General features: G+C 33.9%; 1 protein-coding gene across 1 annotated transcript; it reads left to right on the forward strand.

Annotated features, from left to right (window-relative positions):
* The first annotated feature begins 5,318 nt into the window (after nucleotides 1–5,318).
* LOC111513336 (GILT-like protein 1) lies at nucleotides 5,319–22,298 on the forward strand. Its single transcript, XM_074182661.1, has 4 exons — nucleotides 5,319–5,477; nucleotides 6,998–7,138; nucleotides 17,963–18,136; nucleotides 21,988–22,298. The coding sequence occupies exons 1-4, from the start codon at nucleotides 5,427–5,429 to the stop codon at nucleotides 22,231–22,233; spliced, it is 612 nt and encodes a 203-aa protein (XP_074038762.1). The 5' UTR covers nucleotides 5,319–5,426; the 3' UTR covers nucleotides 22,234–22,298.
* Nucleotides 22,299–25,463: the final 3,165 nt, after the last annotated feature.

Here is a 25,463-nt window from a genome sequence, read left to right on the forward strand (position 1 = left end):
CCGATTTTATATCATCTTAGTTCGATGTGGCTTCGTTTTTCAAAATTCGATTAATTGCCTTGTTTATGTACAATTAAGGACAGGAAGCCAGATTTTATTGATGCAGGCCACTGCCAAAAATTCCGGGAAATAGCCTTGACACAATAATATAATAATTATTAATAGATAAAAACAAGTTTGAATATTGTATTGAAAAAAGATAAATACATAAATGAATATAAATATTTCAAAATAAAATCTAAAAACATCCATTTCTTACAAAGTTTTCACACCGTAGGTTTCTGTAAATACCTGCCAAAAAAAATTACTTTCTAGGCTGATACCACGCTGGACATTTGATTATATTCAACAAACATTTTTATAAGATACCTCAAAGAGGTTAGTGTTGCAGATGTTTCTCGTTCAGCAGGACCATGCTGAAATCAGTCGAGTAGATCATGTACAAAAATAATAATACTATTCTGGCTGATAGAAATGTTGTGAAAGACCTAGGTGTTCACTTCTCAATTTCAAATATCATATGAATACAATAATCACTAATGCCAGGAGCATACTAGAATACTCTTCTATCGTCTGGTCACCGTACTACGAAAAATATAAAAATGAAATTGAAAAAGTTCAGAAAAAATTTATGAGATATGTCTATTAAAAAAAATGGAGTGTACTGCTTTGATACACCTTACGTGATGCTTTTGTGAGAATTTAATTTCATCAAACTAGAGCACAGGCGAGAAATTGCTTCTGCACTATTTATGTACAAATTAATAATGAAATTGACTTCTTGTATTTCTTAGGAATATTGACTTACTGGCAATCTGATTATAATCACAGAATCACACGTCTATTTGCTCTCCCTAAAGCTTACACTAATATTGGCAAAAATGCACCTCTCTATAGACTGTGCAAAGTTATGAATGATTTAGATCGCATCATAATATCAGAAACAATATATTTTCACATTATCACAGATTGGTAACTTGAAAATTAGCAAATCAAACGAAAGAAAATATGCTAATCGAGGCAAAAACGCACCTCTCTACAAACTTTGTCATTTTAGAATTAATTTGAATTTTTTCTGTTGTATTCTAAAATGTATAATGTACAATGATAATATTTACTCTTAGAAACTTATACCAATAGAGTAATTTTTTAATGTTATTGTTTATAATGAGTATAATAATTAGTTTTGTAGGTCACTAAATTAATAACAGTTAAAATCGTAATCAATTAATGGAATGTATTTTCTGTAGATTACATATGAATAAAATGAAATAGAATAAATAAAATAAAATATAGACCGGATTCAAACAATCACCTCTCATTCGAAAAAATCCGACAGAAACAACAAAGTTCTTGAGACTTGATGAATTTCAACGCGGCTCGACTGCATGTATGAAACCTTCGTATGAGAGAAAGAGTATCAATTAGTAACAGCGCTATTTCGTATAATATATAAACTAAGGTTTGAGACAAAATTTTCGTTCTCATTTTTTGAAGATGTTATGAGGTGGAGTTGAGAAATGGCAATTTCCTACGTTTCCAAAGTACATCAGGCAATTCTTGAAATATATAATTTTCAAATACGGCCCGAACTGGATGATTAAAGTATACTTCTCATACACTCGAAAAGATACCCAGAAAAATGTCATCGAAGACCTGAGGTAAAACTGAGTTGGTGAAATGAAACAATGCTTTGATTCAATTAACTATCGGAAGTTGTTCATTCGACAGTCCACGTATACTAACAGCTGATAAAAGAGAAACACTTGAAAAATACTAGCCCAAATGCTCCGATAGAGATTTTGACAGACTGTTCAATTCCAGGTTTCGGTGATCGACGCCGATCACCGGTCGGCATGTGTGCCAGGTCCCGTACTCACATGTGGTTCACTATTGGAATTTAGACGGCCGATTTTATACTGGTCGTCCAAATTCCAATAGTGAACCACATGTGGGAACAGGACTTGACACACACGCCGATAAAATACCGGTGAGCAGCCGTCCACTGCCACTGTATCGCCGCCAGTACCGGGAAGTAGTGGCGTACATGACTAAATACACTCTTGCATACTCACTGGTTTTTTACCGACCATTCCAGTCTCGAAAGCTCGGTGAAATTGTAGTTACTACGCTTTAACTTTGGTTTGGTAGTGCGTGCTAATTACGACAACAAAGCAACTGATTGTTTTACCGATAAAAATCCGGTGAGTGTGCAAGCACCCTCTATCAATAAAATATCAGCCGATTTTGTACTGGCCGTCCAAAATTTTGGACGGCCAACTTAGTACTGGTCGTCCAAATTCCAATAGTGAACCACATGTGGGAACGGGACCTTGCACACACGCCGACCGGTGATCGTCGCCGGTAAAATACCGGTGAGCAGCCGTCCACTGCCACTGTATCGCTGGCAGTCCGGGACGTAGTGCCGTACATGACTAAATACACTCTTGCATACTCACCGGTTTTTTACCGACCATTCCAGTCTCGAATGCTCGGTGAAATTGTAGTTACTACGCATTAACTTCGTTTTGGTAGTGCGTGCTAATTACGACAACAAAGCAACTGATTGTTTGACCGATAAAAATCCGGTGAGTGTGCAAGCACCCGCTACCAATAAAATATCGGCCGATTTTATACTGGCCGTCCAAAATCGGTGTGTGTGCAACTAGCGTAACTGTTCGAATGTTTTTTATAACTCATTATAACTGAACAATCGAAACTTCTTGTTATGAGATGAACACGTTATATCTTGAAATCAATAAATAATAATAACATGGGTGGTAGTTGAAAAATTGTTCACTTCGAAACGATAGCATCTAGTTAGGTTTTTATCGACCTTTTTTGGGTATTTAAACCTTTCACAATCTGAAAAATATAAAAAAAATAATGGAGAACTTTATACAAGTGTATATAGAAAGGGCAAACTATATAGTTTACCCCCATAAATTACTGCGTAAAATAAAAGTATTTTTCACAAAGAAAAATGTTCTATATTTGAATAACTTGTCGTATTCATCAATTATGCCCATCGAAATAAAATTGCTAAGAAATAATGCAATATATCAACGTTTCAAAGGCCAAAATCTGCCTCCATCTTTAGAAATGGACAAAAAAATTGATGATTATTTATTTTTCAAAACTCCTTTGACATCTGTCGAAAAAGTTGAGAAATAAATAATCACCAAAGGAATAACTGCAAACATCTTTGAATTTTTTGTCCATTTCTGAAGATGAAGGAAGATTTTGGCCTCCGAAATGTCAAGATAAGTATTGTATTATTTCTTAGCAATTTTTATTCGCAATAAGTTATCGGGGTAAACTAAAAAGTTTGTCCTATTTTCACTTGTATAGAGTTCTCCATTATCATTTCAATATTTTTCAGATCGTGGAAAGTAAAAATACCAAAAAAAAATCTAAAAAAAACTGATTTTCTTCTATAAAAAATGACTTTCGTTGAATATCTAATTAGTATTTTCGTATCTTCTGTCCTCAAATGATACTTGTATAGAAATGCTATATTATTATCCACTCACTTTCCAACGATAAATAAACTATTGAAATCAACATAATTGAATATATACCGGGTGATAACGAAATCAATGTATACGACGCCATTCAGTCGCTTAGGAGGTGGGGTATTTTTTGAATTCGGAATTTAGAATGATATTGTTCACCCCAACCGATATTTTAATGATGAAATACTTGAAAATCTATAGGGAAGAGTGTGTATGAAAGGGCCGATGTGATTTTCTACCACTTACCAAAATCTTACCATAATTTGATTTTAATGTTTGTATGGCAACACTGAATAGCTGTCATTCACAAACATTCAACAGTTCTGTGTAAATGAATGGCGTCGGTAGACCACATCAAAGATTTTAGGACCAAAAAGTAATTTTTTTGCGTTCACTCAATTTGTTTTATAAAGAAAAGTGCAGCATGAGTTGATAAAAATGATATATTGTATTGTTAGGCATATATTTAGCATTATTTTACGATTATATTGATGTCATAATGTTTACGCGAAATAGCTGTATTTTGAGGTTAAAACTTAAATGACAAAATGTTTTGAAAGAGCCACTTGCGGAGGCTTTGAAAGAGCCGGCTCTAGGATGCAGCACTGTTTCAGCTCCTCCTAAAATCATCGCTGAAAGAGGGTCAAAACAAATTGAACAAGTTACTTCTGGTGATATTTCCACCTCATTGTAGCCATAGACTCCAACCTCTGGATGTTGCGGTTTACGGGCCTTTCAAAACAAGATATTGAATAGTTATAAACGAGTGGATTGTGATTTAAGACTGATAAATAAATGATTTTCACAGAAATGAGCAATTTTACAGTTTGATAAGATAATAGATAGATAGTTTATTAGGTGATTTTTATTTGCTGAAAGACTGTTTTTTTTTTGTAAAGAGGAACCCAGCTCTTTCACACACATGTTGCTTTGAAAGAGCCGATCTCTCTTTTTTTCAAGTTGCCATATTACTAATTTCAATCATGGTATCTCATTTTATTTTGATTGGATAACCATGACTATTAAACTAATCATTCACAAAAAGCAATTTTATTCAATAAGCATCACCTGACGTTAACTTGTTTTGATGTTTTTCAAAACTGGCTCTTTCATATACACTCTTCCATGCCCAGATTTTTATTCAAAATTATAAAATTAAATTTTTCATCAATCTACGCATTTTTCATAAATGTATTCCAAATCTCTCAATTTATCACGAAAATCCTACTAGGTAGTGACTTGGACATCTAAGTTCACTTCTTTTACTAGAAAAAATGTCGAAAACAATATGCTGTTCATTTTTTTAGTACAAGTGAAGAAGTGTTATTAACTCATAATGTTGTATAGCAAGTTTAACTCATAATATTGTGCAGCAAGTTTAACTCATAATGTTGTACAGAAAGTTTGACTTCAATTTTTTACTGGCACAGCGAAATAAATAGCATAGTATCTTTGACATGCTGAATGCCTTCTTTGTTCATTTTGATTAGTTAATAACAATTGCAATTTTACATCTGCTCTGAAATTATCAAGAAGCATTTTTGTATACGTCATTCTGAATCCAATGATTTATCGCTTATATTTTAAGAAGCTTTCTATCTATTCAACACGAATTTCTACTTGTGAATTAGACTAGAATGATGAACAAGGTCAACTATGTAATTCGTCTCTGTAGTACTTTCGAGATAATGTGTATTATTTCCATATTTGTTCTGATATACTTTGATATATTCTGAAAAGCTTGCGTGAAACGATTATCTCTGAATCGTTTCATTGGCCAGACGGATCTATAAAATATCCAGTACCTGAAGCACAGTCTGACCCTGAGATAATTGTTGTTCAATTGTATCGTCAGATCTGTCATTTGATATTATTTTTCACACCTCTCAAAATAATTTGGGGCGTTTAAATATGTTGTGGTTTCTATTTACTTTGTCAGCATTGTTTGTCACTGGAAATTATGTGAGTATTTTTGAGATATCACTGTCATACTATAACACTGTGAAAACTATTGCCGAATGTACGTTATTATAAAATATCTACAGTTTTCCATCCAGGACTAAATTTTTAAATACTATTTAAAAATTTAGTCCTGGATGGAAATTTAGTGGATGGAAATTTAGTCCAGTAAAATACTATTTGGCATAAACAAAAATTCTTCCACAAACTTGATTGAAGTATCTTGTTCAGATACGTAGATGATATCTGTCTGTTTTACTGGTACAAATAGGCAATTAGGCAAGTTATTGAATATGTCAATTCCATCCAGCCGTCAATAAAATTCACCACTGAAAAGGGGGTAAACAATTGAATAAATCACCTTGACTTATCCATCACGAAAAATATCAATAAACATGCAATGCAATTTCTCACAAACCATCTTACACGGACATTATCATACATAATTCCTCTACACACCGTCACCAGCATGAAGTTGCTGCATTCAGTAGTATTCTTCACAGACTATTGAATATTCCACTGGCTAAGAGTAATTTCCAGTGAGAGCTGAGTTCGGTCAACAACGGTTGTAAGGTTGTAAGGTAGATATTATAGACTCTATTCTTTCCAAAAAACTACAAAAGCAAGCCATGGACCAGGTCTACCCAAATTGAAGATGCGATAACGTCAGTCATAGGACATTTTCATAATTAGGTGAACACACCAATAATATTGCCCGTTTTTTGGGAAAAAAATGGTGAACGTAGCTTACAGAATGAATGATAGTCTAAGTAAATTCATTAAAAACAGAGACAAAACTTTGATATCGGATAGATCAACAGTATATGAGCTGACTTGTGGCTTTTGCTCAATACTGTACATCGGCCAAACAGGGAGAACATTTTCTCAAAGAATTGAAGAACATAAAAATAGTTTTGTGAATAGAAAGACCAGTTCCACATTTGCAAACCACCTTTCAGCAGAAGGACATGAGTTTAACCATGAAGAGAAAAGTTCAAAACTCAATTTTCTAGAATATTTAGAAATTAATAAATTCAAGAATTCGGGTAATTTACTGAATGATCAATAAGAATGGAATAACTCCTCTTTATTGAATATTTCTTCAAATGTGAAAACTGGTAAATAAGCTCAGGTAATTTAATTCATTACAAATTCAGGTATTCGAAATATAGGTACTTCAAATTGTAAAATTAGTTGAAGCATTAAATATGTAGAGTACAGTTAGTTAAGACACGCCCAAAGAAGCCATTGTATGGCGAAACACGTGATGCGTTTTAGTAAAACTGTTCAGTGAAAATCTCACAATGATGTATTTTTTGAATACATTAGATCATATATTTATATATAGATACTAGAAATCGTACGTTAAATAACCTTTTCTTATTGTTTTATTGTTAGCTCGTGATGAAATATTTCACGACTGTGGATTTTCATTGAAACAGGATAAAAAATGAGTTTTGAAAATTGGGAAGTGGCCAGAAAATTTCCAATTAGACGCAGTTTTCAACCCTTTGTTGTTTCAGGCAAAAACTGTGAAGGTATCGGTATACTATGAGACTCTCTGTCCAGCTTCCGAACTGTTTTTCACAGAACAGCTCAATCCAAATTACGACGAACTCAAATCCATCATGAACCTTGAATTGATACCTTTTGGAAAGGCAAATGTGAGTATACACTTATTGACTTCATCTCAATGATTTTGTTGTAGTTATAGTTCATAGTTCAAGTGATAATAATAACCATTGATAACATTCATTCAATCAAGAAAATGTTCGCAACTATCGATTTTGATCATGAAATAGTTAAGTACTTATCTACCTGAAGACATCAAAAAACAAAAATGCGACTTCAATCTTGTAAGTTATTCACTATATGAACACACAATTACCGATAATGCAAATTTTAATAACTCCTAAAATATCAATACGTCTATACCGTGTAGAGTCTATACGGTATAGACACTCCTCAAGAACATGTGTTACGTTTTTGCAAAACTGAAGTAGCTATAGTATAGAGGAACATGTTGTGCATCTGTGTATTTCTGTTCAGAGAAAATATCACAATAATAAAGTGTTTCTTGAATACGGTATGAATTTTCATCAAGTATAGGCCGATTCCATCACGAATTATATCGCTCGTTCCCATGTGAACCGCTGACCATGCTGAAGCAGAATCTCGCGATTCTGGGAAACTGATGTGCAAGCATTCTTATCTTCATGGGAAGAATACTTTTGTAATTCAGTTATAATTTTGCTCTCACACTGTTAACATCTATTTTTGTTAATAAAACTAATTTTCAAAAAAGGACTTTGACATCCGAAAGTTATATTTGGCGCAGTCGGTAGGACACTCGAAATTGAACGTATCGAACGTGCAGTTTTCGTTTCAACGATTTATCGGGTATCGAACTTGTTGTTTTGTCTTGTGGAGGTGTTTGTGAAGGAGTGGCTCTTCAAACCTCAAGAAACCCAATCCATCGTGGATCTTCAGCTACCCTCAACAGGCAGATCATCGGGGAGTGGAACAGAATCGTCCAGTCTCGCAAGGAAGTCTTTCTGGAAATCAAAAATCGAGGAACCAGTTCCCTACCTTATAAAGGATGCTCAAAGTTCTTACAATTTTAATGTAAGTCGTAATTTTTAAATGTCTATTGATAACTCATCTCAAATTCTTGGAAAGTTAAATTTGAATAACGAAAACCCTTCAGCTGACTCTTCAGTTTCTTTGCCTGATTCTTCTAGTAGTTCAAATATAATAATGGCTGATCAATTCAACTCAGAATACCTTGGGTGTGTGCCTGAATTCGACGGCAACCCTAATGATTTAAATAAATATCTAGCAATATCTTCAATAATTAATACTTTCTGAGCCGACAAGCTTTCGAAATGTTTATTTGCTGAACTGTCTCATTTCAAAATTATCAGGCAATGCTAAAGTAGTAGCTAATATACAGTATGTTTCAAATTGGAGAGAACTCAATGATACATTAACCAGAAACTTTGCCGATCAAAGGGATGAAACTTGCCTAAACAGAGACATGGTTATGCTTAGGCAATCCCCTGATGAAAAGCCTCAACAGTTCTATGATAGGTGTTTAAATATATTGAACCTATTGTGCAATTATATCGACATTCACGAAATCACACAGGAATCTTAAAGATGTAAAAGAGATTTATATAGCAATTTGGCATTGAAAACCTTTCTTTCCGAGCTCAAGGAACCCTTGGGTACTACAATACGTTGTATGAAACCCAAATCTCTCAATGAAGCATTGCAGTTTGTTTTACAGGAAGACAATGTACATTACTTTCAAAATTTCTCAAATAAGAATACATTTAGGCCAAACTTTCAAACTTCTAGAACACCAATTCAGATCAGACAGCCAAATTCTTCTCCTATCAATAATTATAGTACACCAAATAACTATTTCAGACAGCAAAATCAATTTCCTTCACAACCAATACCAATTCAGCCACGAGCACCAAGCCAACCCCAAAAATTATTTACCAACGAGCAAGTTTTTAGACAACCATTTCAAAACAGAAATGTTTTCAGGCCCAATCAAAATCAAAATCAGAACTTCACAAAACCTACACCCATGAGTGTATCCGCCAGAAATACATATCAAACAAATAAACCAGTACCAATGAGTGTTTCGACAAGAAACGCCCCTAATTATCGATCAGGTCCCTCAAACTCATTTCAAAATCAACCCCAAAGAAATTTTATATCAGAGGAATTATTTAATACAGTAGTTAGTGACACTCAAAATGAACCAAATTATAGCGAACAGGAATATTACGCTGAGGAAGATTTTAACGAACATTATGACGAATTTCTATACTGCGAAAATGAAAATCAGGAAAGTAACTTTGACAATTCCGAGGTAAATTTTCAGGAAATGTCAACCACAAACAATCAAACCTAGTTCCGCAAATCATTTCTTTCAATAATTCTAGTTCTAGCGAATTATCATATATAACATTTCCAGAATATGACGCAAAATTTCTCATTGATTCAGGCTCCAGGAAATCTTTTATAGATCCAGAAATTGCTCAAAAACTGTTTCCAAATCTAATTAAATACGACCCGTTTATTGTTTCCACAGTTTTCCAAAAATCAGCTCCTAAATTTAGCGCATCTATGCCCGCTCTAAAATTATTCAATTTGCCACAACAAAAACATTTAAAATTTTTTCTTTTTAAATTTCATGACATTTTCAAAGGATTAATTGGTCTTGACAATTTAAAACTTTTACAAGCTAACCTAGATTTTGGTAATGGCTATCTTATCACTCCTTATGCGAAAATAAAACTGCAGTTTCAAAAAACAAAAAGCGATCTTGATTTAATTACAATTGCTCCAAGATCTGAGCAAGTGATACAGGTCAAAACATCAATTCAGAATGGTGAAATGATAATACCTCACCAACGCTTCCATAATTGTGAATTGCCAGAGTGTCTTACTGTTGCAAATAAAGGTAGAGCTCTCACTACAATTTTGAACAACACCACCAAACCAGTAACCCTGAATTTTTCAGAACCAATCGCTGTTGAAAAATTTGATAAGAACGAAATTCAAAAAATTGATTTTCATAATTTTGATGGTTCCCCTAAGCAAAATTTAGATTTTTCAAAAATTCCTTGTGACCATTTGAATGACGAGGAAAGATCTAAGATACTTTCGCTGTGCAAAGAAATCTCTGATATATTTTATTATGAAAATACCCCGCTGACTTTTACGAGCCGTATAAAGCACCAAATTAGAACATCTGATGAAATACCGGTGTATACAAAATCATACCGGTACCCATTTATACACAAGCAAGAGGTCAAAAATCAGATCAAAAAAATGCTCGACCAGAAAATTATTCGGCCAAGCAATTCTCCTTGGTCATCGCCAATTTGGGTGGTACCCAAAAAGGTCGATGCTTCTGGGAAGCAAAAATGGAGGGTTGTTGTTGACTATCGCAAGCTCAATGAGGAAATGATAGATGACAAATACCCATTACCTAACATCACAGATCTTCTGGACAAACTGGGAAAATGCCAGTATTTCACAACACTCGACCTGGCCAGTGGCTTCCATCAAATTGAAATGGAAGAGGACGATACTGAAAAAACAGCTTTTAATACGGAACATGGCCATTATGAGTACCTGAGGATGCCATTTGGTTTGAAAAACGCGCCAGCTACCTTTCAGCGCGTAATGGATAATATCCTTCGTGGTATCCAAAACAAAAAGTGCTTGGTATACCTCGACGATATTATTATCTTCTCGACTTCCCTCCAAGAACACCTTGAGAGCCTTAAATCTGTCTTCAACAGGCTGAGAAGCTGAAACTTCAAAATTCAGCTGGATAAATCGGAATTCCTACGAAAGGAAGTAGCCTATCTGGGACACGTCGTGACTCCCGAAGGTGTCAAGCCGAATCCAGATAAAATCACAGCCATCAAAAATTTCCCTGTCCCAAAAACCACCAAACAGATCAAAGGATTCTTAGGTTTGTTAGGTTACTATCGACGCTTTATCAATAATTTCGTTAGACTAACGAAACCATTAACCAAATGCTTGAAGAAAGGCGCAAAAATTGAACATAATGCAGAGTTTTTGGAATGTTTCAATACCTGCAAAAACCTGTTAATCAACGATCCGATTTTGCAGTACCCCGACTTTTCTAAACCTTTCAATCTCACCACGGACACAAGTAAATTCGCCCAAGGAGCTGTCCTTTCTCAAGGCCCTATAGGCCAAGACCTTCCAGTTGCATACGCATCTCGGACCCTGAATGACTCTGAGCAAAATTACTCAGTCATTGAGAAAGAGCTTCTCGCGATCGTATGGGCTACCAAATTCTTCCGCCCATATCTTTTTGGACGAAAGTTCAATATAGTCACTGACCACAAACCCCTTCAGTGGTTATTCTCTCTGAAGGACCCCAACTCAAAATTGCTGAGATGGCGGATCAAACTAGAGGAATACGATTATACCATAATCTACAAAAAAGGCAAGTTGAACACCAACGCCGATGCTTTATCCCGTGTCGAAATCCACACTAAGGACACCAAAACCTTCTGGGAGGAATTGCATGACATACCAGACGAATCACAACGTCTAACAAATCAAAGTGTCACTTTCAGTGGTCAAGGAAACCCAGTAAGTCGTTGCCTCGAAACCCCGGATTATCAACCCTCTTCCGATATTTTGATTATTGGAGAACCCAACCTGGACACTGAATATTCTCCCATCATGATTCCCCCTAACGAAATGCATGTAAATAATACGGACAACAAGTTACCTCCAAAAAGTCACACATAAAATGACAATCTTTCTTTACAAGTTCAACCTGATACCGAACGTACAGGAGATGAACCCCTACCAGAACCCAGAATACACGAAAACAATGAATTACCTTCCACAGGTAATGGAAGAAATGACATTTCTTCACCATTGCAACATAATATCGAACAAATAGAAGATGAACCCCTACCAGAACGCGAAAACCACGGAGATGACACCATTCACTCAAATGCTGAACAGAACCCTGTTGTAATTCCAATAGCGCAGTGTGCCGTGAACCTAGGGCTCAATCAGTTGATTATAAGCTCAGTTCTCCATTCTCCAGCCAAAGCTAAAACTACCCTTCTGTTCGAGAAAAAGATGAGAATTCATGTACAAATATCGCAAAATAATACAGAAAACGATATTTTGAATTTTATCAAAGAATATGTCGCCCCAGGAGTGCAGTACCATGTCTATTTTGGAAACCCCGAACTTTATGAACCATTTTCGGCAACAATTCAAAAATATTTCAAGTGGCCCTCTATAAAATTCAAAAGGTGTACCAAAAAGCTTCTGGACGTTACGAAAAAATAAGACGTTCAAGAAATTATCAAAAACCACCATGAAGGTGAGTCAAACCACCGCGGTGTTGACGAAACTTTCGCAAGAATTAAGGAGAAACATTACTGACCGAACATAAAAGAAACCATTCAAACATATATTAATCAATGCCTTATTTGCCAACAAAGCAAATATGAGCGAAACCCCATCAAAATGAAGCTCAACATCACCCCTACAGTAACCAAACCTTTCGAAATCGTACATATGGATACATTCACTATCGAAAGTATAAAATTTCTCACAATCGTAGACAGTTTTTCAAAGTACGCACAGGCATACCTAGTCAACTCCTTGACAGGTACGGAAATAGCCGACAACCTAATTCAATTTTTTTCTCATCATGGTATCCCTAAACGAATTATCGTTGACAACAGTACCGAATTCAATAACTTTCTTATTTCAGAACTCCTGGCTTTACACAAAGTTGAAGTTCATTTCACATCACCACACCATCCTCAATCCAATGGAATGATAGAACGGTTCCATTCTACCATTCTAGAACACATTCGTCTACCCAACACTAGAGGATTTTTGAAAACCCTTCCAAAAATGAAAATGTTGTACGCAATTTTGGCATACAACCACTCTATACATTCAGTCACAAAACTCAAACCAATTGACATCATAAGTGGTCACATTTCAACCAATGATCCTTTCAATATTGATATTGATCGGAAATTACTAAATGATTACACCAATGATCACAAGGAACGATCAAAACTCCTCTATTCCAAAATAAACTCGGATCTAAAAAAGCGAAAGGAAAAGATAGTAGAACGAGAAAATAAAAAACGCGATGATCCCATTGTATTCAAAACCAATCAAAGAGTTTACGTGAAAAAACATATTAGGCAAAAGGATGCAAATAAATTTCAAAAACCAACTCAAATCAAAACGGTTGATCATACAATGAAAACAGTTTCTACAGAAAACCAACAAAAAATTCACATGGACAATTTAAAACGCCCCCTCAAAAAATACCCATCTCCCATTAAAAATTGATTAAATTTTCAGATAATCTGGAACTCTCGGACTCCAGGAAAATATATCTAAACAAACCCTAAAGAACAAGTCGAAACGCAAGCATATTCGCTTATTCATTATTATGATTTAAATCCAATAATCATGGAGGTAAATAAACTGAAATTCCATTCAAAAAATGTAAGGACACTTGTAGGCGGTCACAAAGACAACTCATGGGACACATCTAACTATTTAAAAATATTAGAATTTTCGGAAGAAGAGGTGACTGATAGACTCAACAATATTTTACCATATCCACTCAGAACAAAGCGCGGTCTCATAAACGGCATTGGATCCATTTTCAAGTCGATCACAGGATCAGCAAGTGAAACATAACGAAAGGCTTTTGGAATCAAAAATTAATCAAATAGCAAAAATTGTTGAAAATCAAACGTATAAAGAAAACATCTTGAATCAGATAATCAATACATTTGAAATCATAAATTCAATTTTGCAAGATGTTGAAAACTCAATACAATTTTCCAGACTGAACATTCTTCATCCTAGTATTATAAAAACAAAAGATTTGTTCAAAGAACTGCAAAAATTGAATAAAATTTTTGAGAAAGATCAACTACCAATAGGAATAAGTTTCGAGAATACTTTGCTTTATGAAAAAATTATTTGCCCCAAAAGCTATATATCAAATTTCAGAATAACCTATATCTTGCATATTCCAATTACCCATCCATCAAATTTCAATTACTATCACTTATTTTGTATTGCGATATTAACTAAGGGTCAGTTTAAGGCTGTTATACCTCAAAACAAATATTTGTCAAAAAACGAAAAATTGTATGCATTCTTGAGCGATCCTTGTTTGGAGATCTCCCATCGAACCTATATCTGCCCATCCACCAACATCAGAGAGCTGACAGAAGACAATCCATGCGAAATCCAGCTACTCAATGTCCAGAACATCGCCACTTGTAAGCAGACTGTCATACATTTATCGAGACCATCCATCAGACAACTAGACAACTCAAACAAATCGGTTGTCCTCCTACCGGCTCAACAAACTACCAAACTCAAATGCCAGAACCAGAACGAAATCGAGAACCTACTACCTGGAAGTTATCTATTCGACATTCCAATTGGATGCAAGTTATCCTGTGGCAACCAAATCATAACCAACGATCATCAAGTTACCAATAGTGAACCAATCATCTTACCAGACTTGGACGAAGGGAAGCCAGAGCCACCCAAATCAATAGGGATCCAACTTGATGACCTGAACCTGGACGAACTTCATTCAATAAAAACAGCAATAATGGAAAATGAACCGATTATATCTTTCAAAGACGTAGCACATATCCCAAGTTTTTGGACGATGTTTATCTACTTGGTCCTAGTATCAATTTGTTTGTACCTAGTGCACAAGAAGATTGGCTTCTGAGGGTGCAAAACCAATGGACCATCCGAACCAAGTCAAGATATCGAGATGTCTAGGGTTCAACTTCCTCGCTGACCCTCCTACGTTGAATTTTCAGGGGGAGGAATTATATCGCTCGTTCCCATGTGAACCGCTGACCATGCTGAAGCAGAATCTCGCGATTCTGGGAAACTGATTTGCAAGCATTCTTATCTTCATGGGAAGAATACTTTTGTAATTCAGTTATAATTTTGCTCTCACACTGTTAACATCTATTTTTGTTATTAAAATTAATTTAAAAAAAAGGACTTTGACATCCGAAAGTTATATTTCACGTATTCATTTGATGAGGATTGATATCGCTTCGGTCTACATAGCTTTTCAGTTACCACGTTATATGAACATCATATTTAACATGGTTTCAATAGGCCATTCTTAAAAGATTGACCTATACCATTCAAGACTTTCTTGTAGACATACAAAGAAGAACCAATTTGCAATGGATTGTTTTGTTATATCTCAAAAGGATCAGGCTACGTTTTCCATGGACGCTATTATTTCAAACATTGAAATTGGTACAGTAAACCATCTTCAAAAGATATATAATGATGTCATATATCAATGAAATCACTTAGAATATTCATAAATTATATACATAAGCATTCCTTTTTAACACATAATCCACTGATGAAAACCGTATGAAAATCCATTCAGTAGAGACATACAGACACGGCTGGGAGGAAGAATTTATAATATGTAGTGAACATTTTTTTGAATGACTATAATGCCCCAGGGAACAATAGAACTACATAACTTTTACACCCGCTTACTTTCACTGATGTAAACGAATATGAAAAATTCAACGTATTATTGAAAATTTGACAGACTATTTGTTTTTCTAGTCATTGAATTTTATCTCATTCAACGAATACTATAGAAAGATCACTGAGCAGAAACACAAAACAATGTGTCTTATCTGGACTAGCTAGGTTGTTTTCCTAAATTTACTCAGAGTTCTCTGAATTTTCCACAAACGCAGTTTAGTGTATTCAGAGTATTATTCAGCAACGTGTTCCTCAATCTTCTCTGCTACACTGTGCATATTCACCTGATGTGAATTCATGAATGCAAACCCAGAAGTTTGTTTTATATTTTCAGACTATTTTCAGAAATGATTGCTTTAACAAAAATTTTGCTTGTCTCAAAAAATTGCAGATATCAAAGTATTTTACATTAAGTATAATTTTAGATAAGTATTTTAAATTAATTAAATAAGGTTATACTCGTCTAAAAACTGAATGTTTCGATGAAAAATTTTGTAACACGTTTTCCATGAAACTTGTTTCAATAGCACTCCAGATCGGCGAATAATCAAGTCAAAAATGAAATAAAGAATGATTGGTCCTTTTCTTCTATACATTTTTTCATCATTATGATATCTTGGTCGTTTGGAGTGAACATCTCAGTTCTGTATCCTCTCCAAAAAATAACAATAAAATTGTCTGACTTATCAATGAAAAACTAATCAATACAGTTTATTGTATGATTTTCAATATAAGGGTTTTACAAAAACCGCGACACGTGTTTCGCTATACAACAGCTTCTTCAAACATAAACCTTATAGCTTCTTCAAGTATGTTTATGCTTGTAGAAACTATTGTATAGCGAAACACGTGTCACGGTTTTTGTAAAATCCTTATAGTGAAAATCATACAATAAACTGTATTGATTAGTTCTTTAATATGGATTTTAATCAAGTAACGGCCAGTTCTATTCAATGACTTATCAATGGCTGATATGTTGACAATCATATCGGTAAAATCAGTTGTTGGTTTGGTTGAAATGAATTATCTTCGAATTGTGGTACAAGAATGCCAATAAATTTGCTTCTGCTTTTGCTTTTTTGCTGTTTGGGAGGAAGTTTTTATATTTCACAGTTATTGGTAGGTATCTAAAAATTAAAGCAGAAACTTGATATCAACATAAATCTGAAGTCGATATCTGTTTACATTGATTCAAACTCACATAGAATTTTACACCTGAGAACTATTTCGAAGTGAATTTACTCGTCTTCTTTATGCATTTCTCATGAAATTTCTCAATTATTATCATTGGAAGTGTTATTAATTTTCATCAAGTAACGGGTCAGTCCATTCAGTATAGAATAATTTAACATATCCCATCGTTGCTATCCAGATAAAATGAAATAAACAAGATAAAGAAGCCTTGTCAATCATTTTCACTATCCAGATAAAATGAAATAAACAAGACAAAAAAGCTTTGTCAATCATTTTCAAAGAGTTATTCAAGATTAATCATGAGGAATTTTGTATTTGAAATGAACAATACCCATTTGATATTTTTGTGAGACATATGTATATACTTGTCCAGTAATATGTAATATGTATATGTTTTTTTCACATATCAGACACAAAATATCTTCTGAAAACTAATTATTATAGTTCATTGTATGTTTTTCACTTTGAAGGATTATACAAAAATCGCTACACGTGTTTCTCTATACAATGCTTGAGAAAGCTATTGCATAGCGAAAAACGTTTGGCGGTTTTTGTAAAACCCTTTATAGTGAAAATCATACAATGAACTGTATTAATTAGTTTTTGATATGGATTTTCATCAAGTATCGGCCAGTTCTATTCTAATGTCTTTTATTCATTTTTTTGGGGTTTATGACCTTCCACAATAAAAGCTAAATCAATAGTGAATCTGCTGAAGTGTAGTAAAGCAAAGTGAAAAGTTAACCTCGAAAAGTTACTGCGTAATATAAACTACTGAAAAGGTCAATTAGTCAATTCATCTACAAATTGAAGAAAGAATTGAATATTATCACTTAGCTCCCTTAAGTAGTTGACATTTTGGAAAATAATCCTTTTTCGTATTCAAAACCTGCAATTCAGTATTGAAGTCTTGGCCCACACTGTGATAGCTCTAATTTCTTTTGACACAAGGCAAAATTTATGAATACTAATTGAACTTTTCAGTGGTTTATATTACCCGGTAATTTTTGAGGGTGAACTCTTCAGTTTGCCCTTAGCTTTTATTTTTTCAGTATAGAAACAGTATAAAATATAAAGTCCCCCACAAAAAATGTCGTTTAAAGAATACAAAATGTCTTACTCCAACACGAAACGTACTTATTGTTTTTCAGTTTATATGGAATATTTTTTAGATTACGGAGAAAGACGGAAAATTGAGTTTCACTTGTCAACATGGACCGGATGAGTGTTATGGAAATAAGGTACACTCTTGTGCTCTTGATTTGGCACAAGGAGAGCAAGGAATAAGATTTGCAATGTGTTCTATGGAATCTTATGATGCTACTGCGGACCAATTTTTGAAAAAGGTAACAGCAACTCATGTGGTTGAACATCTTTTGTTCAACATATTTTGAAAATATACCCAATTTGTTAACCCTCATCCTCTGAGGATTATTTCTTCCTAGCAAGGAAATATAAAAAAATTGAATAGTTTTTTCATTCTGGAATTGAAAATTAACTTAACTATGAATAAATTCATCATGAACAGTAATTATTCTTAATTTGAAGCATTAAAAAATTGTTTTTTATCTACCTCCTTCGAAAATTAAAAATACCCATAAAAGGTCGATAAAAACTGATTTTCCTCAACAAAAATTATATGCTGATGTTGACGAGTGGACCTAATCATCTGCACTAGGATGTGCAGATGATTAGGTAATCATAGTCCGGGTCGAATATAATTAAGAGCGGATTTAGATCCAAATATCATGGGAAAAGGGGTAATTTTCACAGGGAATAATTCATCATATATGGAGGTATATAGGTATATATATATATATATATATATATATATATATATATATATATATATATATATATATATATATATATATATATATATACCTCCACCAGAACTGCAACACTTACGTGAGGAGCGTTTCACCAACCATGTTGGCGTCTTCACGAGATAAAAAAGCATATTAATTCCTAACTCCAAGACTAATCTCTACAGCGTACATTTTCAGACAAACATCAATGATTTCGCCTAGAAAAATAAAGAAAAATTATCAGATGTTTGAAAGAAAAATATTTTCTATCTGAAAGCAGACGAAAGCAATGATGTTGTTATATTGGATGAGTCAAATCATTATGATATACCTGATAATTCAGTTGAGAGCAGTCCATCTGATGAAATATCAAGGAATCTATTGCCTAAGATGGTTTCAGAAGTGAAAATTACACTCACAATTTTTACGTTCAAGTTTTGTCGATTCACATGAACTCATTGATAGAATTAATTCATTGATAGAATTGAGGATGTAAAGTTGCGAGATGAAGAGATTTTAATAGCATTTTATTTATTCTAGTTTCCAAGGTATCTTCTGAAGGTCAATGATCTCAGAGAGAATGAATAGAAAACAGCATACCTACAACTGATAAGAATCTGTAACAAACACAATTGTTTCCTGTTCAACAACTGTTCCTGAAGACAGCGCGTAGGCACGGCAATGTTTCAATTTATAGCTAACTTGTTGTTGCCCGCGGCTTAGTTCGCGTAGAATTTGATTTGTCACATTCAGTTACGTGACAAACCATTTTGAATAAATAGTTACTATATTTTTTTGATTGCCCAAAACTTCAGGTTTCCAACTTCAAAACTGACGAAATTCAATGCAATCTTTAAACCCCTATTTTTCTCCATTGGGGGTGAAAATTCCTGATTCCCTTCCTTGATGCTCATTTACGCTATACAAAGAACCTACCTGCATATTCCAAGATTCTAGGTTCAGTAGCTTCGGCAGAAAAACTGATACAATTAGAATGAAATACATTGGTAACCCTACTGATCCTAATCCTACTAATATTAAAAATGCGTAAAGTTTGTGATGATGGATGAATGTAGTGTATGTATTTACGTTTTTCAATTTTTCACGTCTAAATAACGGGATCTCCAAATTTCGTGGAAAAAGAGGTAATTTTTCAATTTCCGGGGGGTAATTTTCACAGGGAATAATTCATAAATGAAGGTATATGCATGTATATATCACAATACTTGATCGGATGTTCAGAATCAAACTCATATGTGTATATTTGGGTACCTATTAATTGACTGACACTCTTATATTAACGTACAGGCGAGCTACTGAACCTAGAATCTTTGAATATGCAGGTAGGTTCTTTGCATAGCTCAAATAAGCATCAAGAAATGGAATCAGAAATTTCCACCCAGAAGGGAGAAAATAGGGGTTCAAAAATTGTATTGAATTTCGTCAGTTTTGAAGTTGGAAACCTGAAGTTTTGAGTTGATAATAAAATATTGTAACTAATTGTTTAAAATGGGTCTGTCACGAAACTTAATGTGAAAAATCAAATTAAAGGTGAGCGAAGCCACAGGCAACAGCTAGTAATTTATACTTTCACCCAAAAAATATAGTATCTGAGAAATATGCCAACTGCAATGAGTAATGGATAGCTGCGAGGATCAAATTATGTTACTTATGAAGAAATTTTGCAACTATCAACGACGTCTGCTCGCGTTTGGGTCATTTTTTCGGCGATGGCGCCTTATTGCTTAGAACGCCCCTCTACCCATGCGCATATTTCCCTGTCGTCTTACAGTAGACGCGACGCGTAATGGTTACTGCGTTGCGTCAAGTTAATCTTATCGTGACAGCTTTTGAACGATTCATTCAAATTAACTAGAGTAAAAGACAAAGTGTATCTATATAAAATACTCAAAATGACAATTGCATCAATTTTTTATAAGAATTTGACAAATATTCCAGAATGTGCCTTGTGAAAATCGTATCCAATTTGCATTTGCATAAAGTGGCTACCACATAAAAGGTAGATATATGCCTGTTTCAACTCTTAACAATAGATCCCCAAACACTGAGTTCACATATTGGATTGTTTACAACGAGGAGTAACCATTCTAGGATGTCCTAGTGAATGGAAGTTACCAAGCTGTAGAATTTGCTGATTATGAGGAGAATATAGATATATTCAGATATATCCCTGATAGCAAAATGGCCAAGATATGCTAACGGATTGGTATTCACCCCATTACACCCCATCATGAATCTGCACGTAGCAGGATTCGATTATTATGATAAAATCTAGAACAATGGGTATTACATAAATTCATTCAAATTGATCGTAGTAGCATCAGCCAAGAAGATCAAGATAATCGAAATCGACATCTACAATTACCAGGTACAGAGATGCGATTATCGAAGAGAGTTGAATATCAGAAAGGGAAACTAAATCTCAGACATAATGAAAAGATATATGGAGGTACACGTTATACAAGGCAGACATACTTGTGGAAAGTTATAGGTCTGACCTGGACATGATGTATTCTGGCTACAATCAATATATAGTGCTTATTTACACCCATGATAACATATGCGTCTTTGGTTGTCAAAGAAGAAACAATCTGAGCAGGGTGAAAAGATTAATTTTTTTGTGAAAAACGGGAAAAATTAAAACCTCACGAACAGCAGGATCGAAGTGGCCGCAACATCTTGTAATAACAATCAGCTGTAATGTAATTGAAATCTATAGTACGAAAATAGCTGTATTAAAATATCGGATATCTTGCCTGCTAGCAGTGTTTACAAGGGCACAGAAACAGCTAATTATGTTTGTTTTATGCAAATGTAAAGTACTGTATTGTAAGAGGTAAACAAATTCTGTACGACCCAAATTATGACCAGAACAATATAACAAACATCTATTGAAGGATCTGTACAAACTAATATAGGGACACGAATTTATTTTTGAACATGATGGTAAATCAAATTCAACAATCATTCCGTTCCAGGAATTTTCAATAATATTATTAATTTTGGTGATAGTTAGATAATGCGTTACTTAATGTGCGTACTATATCCTGCTTTTTCTTCGGGGACCAAATTTTGTTCATGATTTTACGTATAAAAAATTACTAGCTCAAGAGTATACTTTTATTCTTTGATTCAAATGGTCTCAATCTCCAACCCTGAGATTATCTCGTGTTTGTTTTCCACCCTTATCATCGTTACCCGTGTTAGCAGTTACTATTAAGAGAATGATGAACATATCATAATATTAAAGGGGTGTTTCAAAAATTTGGTTCTCATTTGTCAGAAGTCAATTCACTTATTGAAAGTACCTGAATCTCAATATTCAATATACCTCGCTCTCACTAAATATTCAACTTCTTTTTTTTTAGTGTGCAGCTGATAACAATATTAGTTGGGATGAAATACAAAACTGTTTGAAATCTGGAAAAGCCGATGAGTTGCTTGCTGCAAACGGCAAGAAAACTTATTCCTTGAAACCAAAATTGGCCCACGTACCGACAGTGGTATTGGACAACAAATTTCAAGAAAGAATCAGTTCTATCGCCTTAAATGCTTTAGATAAATTAGTGAACTTCATCTTGAATGATAGTAAATGTTACTGGTGCAATAAATAGCAATGTTATTTTTAAATTCAATTCTGGAGATTTCCAGTTCAATTACAATTAGTAAACTTTCTGAAGATGACGTTTTTTTTTGTAAACCCAACTTTTTTATACAAAATTGATTATAATAAAATGAACTAACATCAATTCAACTTGAAAATGTATCGAATCCATGGATTCACATGTTAGCAGAAAAAATGATGAAGGTTCAAGCCATTTTGTGACCTGCATACTTCTGCAATTCTTGCAATTTTTTTTGCTAACATGTTACAATTTTTGAAAGTGTCAATATATTCGAATATCTACAGAAATAGTAAAGGCTGGGTTTATCTTTTTCATGATACCTTCCTGAATTCTTGAGTAATAGTATCTGAAACAAGAATCTATTGTTATACTGATTTTTCAGGATTACAAATGAGGCAGCAGGCGCGCGTGTCAATGAAAATATACTGTTTTCAAATAAAGAAATACATGTGAAATGAGTTCGAATTATATCAAGAAGGTTACGTAGAGCGCCATCTGCCAGCGAATAGATCAAGCAATGATTTCGATATATCAAGGAGGTTACGTTCAGCGCCATCTGCCCGCGAATAGATCACGCAATCATGTCAATATATCAAGAAGGTTACGTACAGCGCCATCTGCCCGCGAATAGAGCAAGCAATAATGTCGATAAATCTGTCAAATACGGATCCCGAGCTTGAGAGTTATAAACAAACATACATACAGGTGAAGCTAATATGAAGCGTATAAAAAAAATCACTAATGAATAGGTTCAATTTGGGAGATATATTCACTTAAAAAAACTTATTTATTCTTCATAAGACCTCCTGCATTGAATTGATATACAAAGAAACAGAAATGTTATAACAAACACTTTTCACTCATTATTGTTTGGTAAGGGTTCATAAAAATCATAGAATGTTAGACTAACAAGATGTGCCTTGAATTGCAACTGAACAATTCTTCATCGCATAAAACGATCTCTAAATGCTTGTTCTTTTTGATCCTGATAATGTCACCTGTTGTAGATTATGTAATATCGATACATATAAAATCGAATGAAATAAGAAGAAATTTTGTAATAAGGTAAAGAAATTTTGAAAAATATCCATTTCTTCGCCACATTACATATTTTTGGTTGGGTACACTCGTTTCCACTTTCCGAGTTCAGGCTTTTGTGTTTTTTTTTTTGGATAAAAATTATATTTTCTTAAAGATACTGTCAGTAAGATGATTGAGCATGAAATGAAGAAATAATTATGGAATAGGTATAATCTCAAGACTCACTAGTTGATAAAAATGATTCAAATATAACTGTGGAATAATGAATTTACTCATATGAAAACGGTCTGAAAGTATTGAGTTATAGTTCATTGTTCACTTACCCACCAAGAAATTGTCATATTAATGACGATTTCTTCAGTAATCATAGTTTTCAATGTATTTTTCCAAAGTCCTACAATGTTCTTCATTTGATTAACTTTTTTCGCTCGTTAATACTCGTTACACATTATTTATCAGTGTGTTCGAGAAAGCGCTCAGACACGTCGATTATTATTCACAGTTGTGCAGTTTTTCAACTAAAACTTTTTAAACTTCCATACGACTTGTAATGATAAACAATATCGACTTTCCGTTTTTAAATGCAACACCCTGCGTATCATTCAACTATCGAATTCTTTGGAATATTCTAGACGTACAGATTGGGCCATATTGGATACTTTCAAAAGGAAACTCTTGTTTTCAAAATAGACTAGGCGAAAAATTTCATGACAAAAACTCAATGGTGAAAACCACATATCAATATCTATCACCGTTTCAGAGTTACAGTATGTTTTTCGAAAATGTGCATTTCTGAAATATTGCGGTAACTTTATCCTGCCAAAAATTTTTACATTCCCAAAGTACTTTTACCTATATGTAGAAAGTAAGGTTTTATTTTGTGAGTGAAGATTCCGAACAAAATTAAAACTTACTTTCAACAACTGGCTTGTTTTCATAATAAAATAGATAAATTCAATATTTCTATAAAAACACGTTCTGACATGTCTTGTCAGTTAACTATTTACATGTTATCGCATTTGCTATGAAGTGGCCGTGTCAGGTGACTCCGAATCACCTGATTACCAACAAACAGAATTGATTCATTTAGAGTCACATTTAAAGTTCTTGCTGGTGTTTGATGTCTTGCATAATAGAGAACAATAGTGAGGAATTGTGTGTTCCTGACGATATTGAAGAGGCTGCAAAAAGAGCTTCAATTGAATTGATACCAAAAAAATCGACTCAGCAGCACAACATCGCATATTCCAATTTCATTGGAATTTTATTCCAAGCATATATATCTCAAGCATTCTCAAAGTTATAGGCCCAAAAAATAAACAAGTCCAGAGGTTTATAAATAAGACGCCAGATGAAAAATAATTGATGAAAAAAGTTATTACTATTTTCGGAATATATGGAGCCTGCCGGCGTGAAGAGCTGTGTCATTTATTAACAGAAGACATTAAATTAATGAAAGATCTTTGATTGTTGAAATTTCAAATACATAATAAAACTTCCTTGAAAATTGAATAATTATGTTATGTTTATTGCTATTTGTTCGAAAAAAGTCGTGTTGAAAATACTTTTAACACTACTGTTAAAATATTTCCAACACGCTACTTAATGATCTTCTTTTAATACTCTTGACAACCACTAAAAATGTTACTTTTAATGACAGTTGTACAAAAACTTTTTTTTTAAATGAGATATCATTAGTTATTGATGTAAAACTATTTTCTAATGAGACACCTTATATGTTCCTGCATATTTCAATAAAGATTAGAAAGAGAAACTCTGTACATTTCTCTATTGGTCCACTAGATGAAAAAGCATCCCTCTAGTTTTAGTTGCATATTAATTTCGTTTAAAAAAATTGTTTAAAATCTGTTTTTCCGTTAATCAGCTGTCGCCCCTATACGAACGACAACTCTTAGAAGTTGAGGAACTTGTGCGGGCTAAGGACTAACGAGGTCTTACCGTTTAACGTGTGATTCCTAACACGGTTTTCTGAAGATCATTTATTCACCCGAAAGCAATGGAGAATTTCCAAACAACTCACTGATTATTTCTGGTGTAGATGGGTGAGAGAGTATTTGCCACCGCTGGTATGGAGAACTGAATGGTTTCAGAAAGACCATCGGTAGTTGGTCGAATACGCATAGTAGACGTCAAAACCAAATCAGGAGTTCATCGAC

The sequence above is a fragment of the Leptinotarsa decemlineata genome, unplaced genomic scaffold (genome assembly GCF_025532065.1).
Source record: "Leptinotarsa decemlineata unplaced genomic scaffold, Ldec_3_MD MMD2_tig00026328_RagTag_RagTag, whole genome shotgun sequence".
NCBI classification, from domain to species: domain Eukaryota; kingdom Metazoa; phylum Arthropoda; class Insecta; order Coleoptera; family Chrysomelidae; genus Leptinotarsa; species Leptinotarsa decemlineata.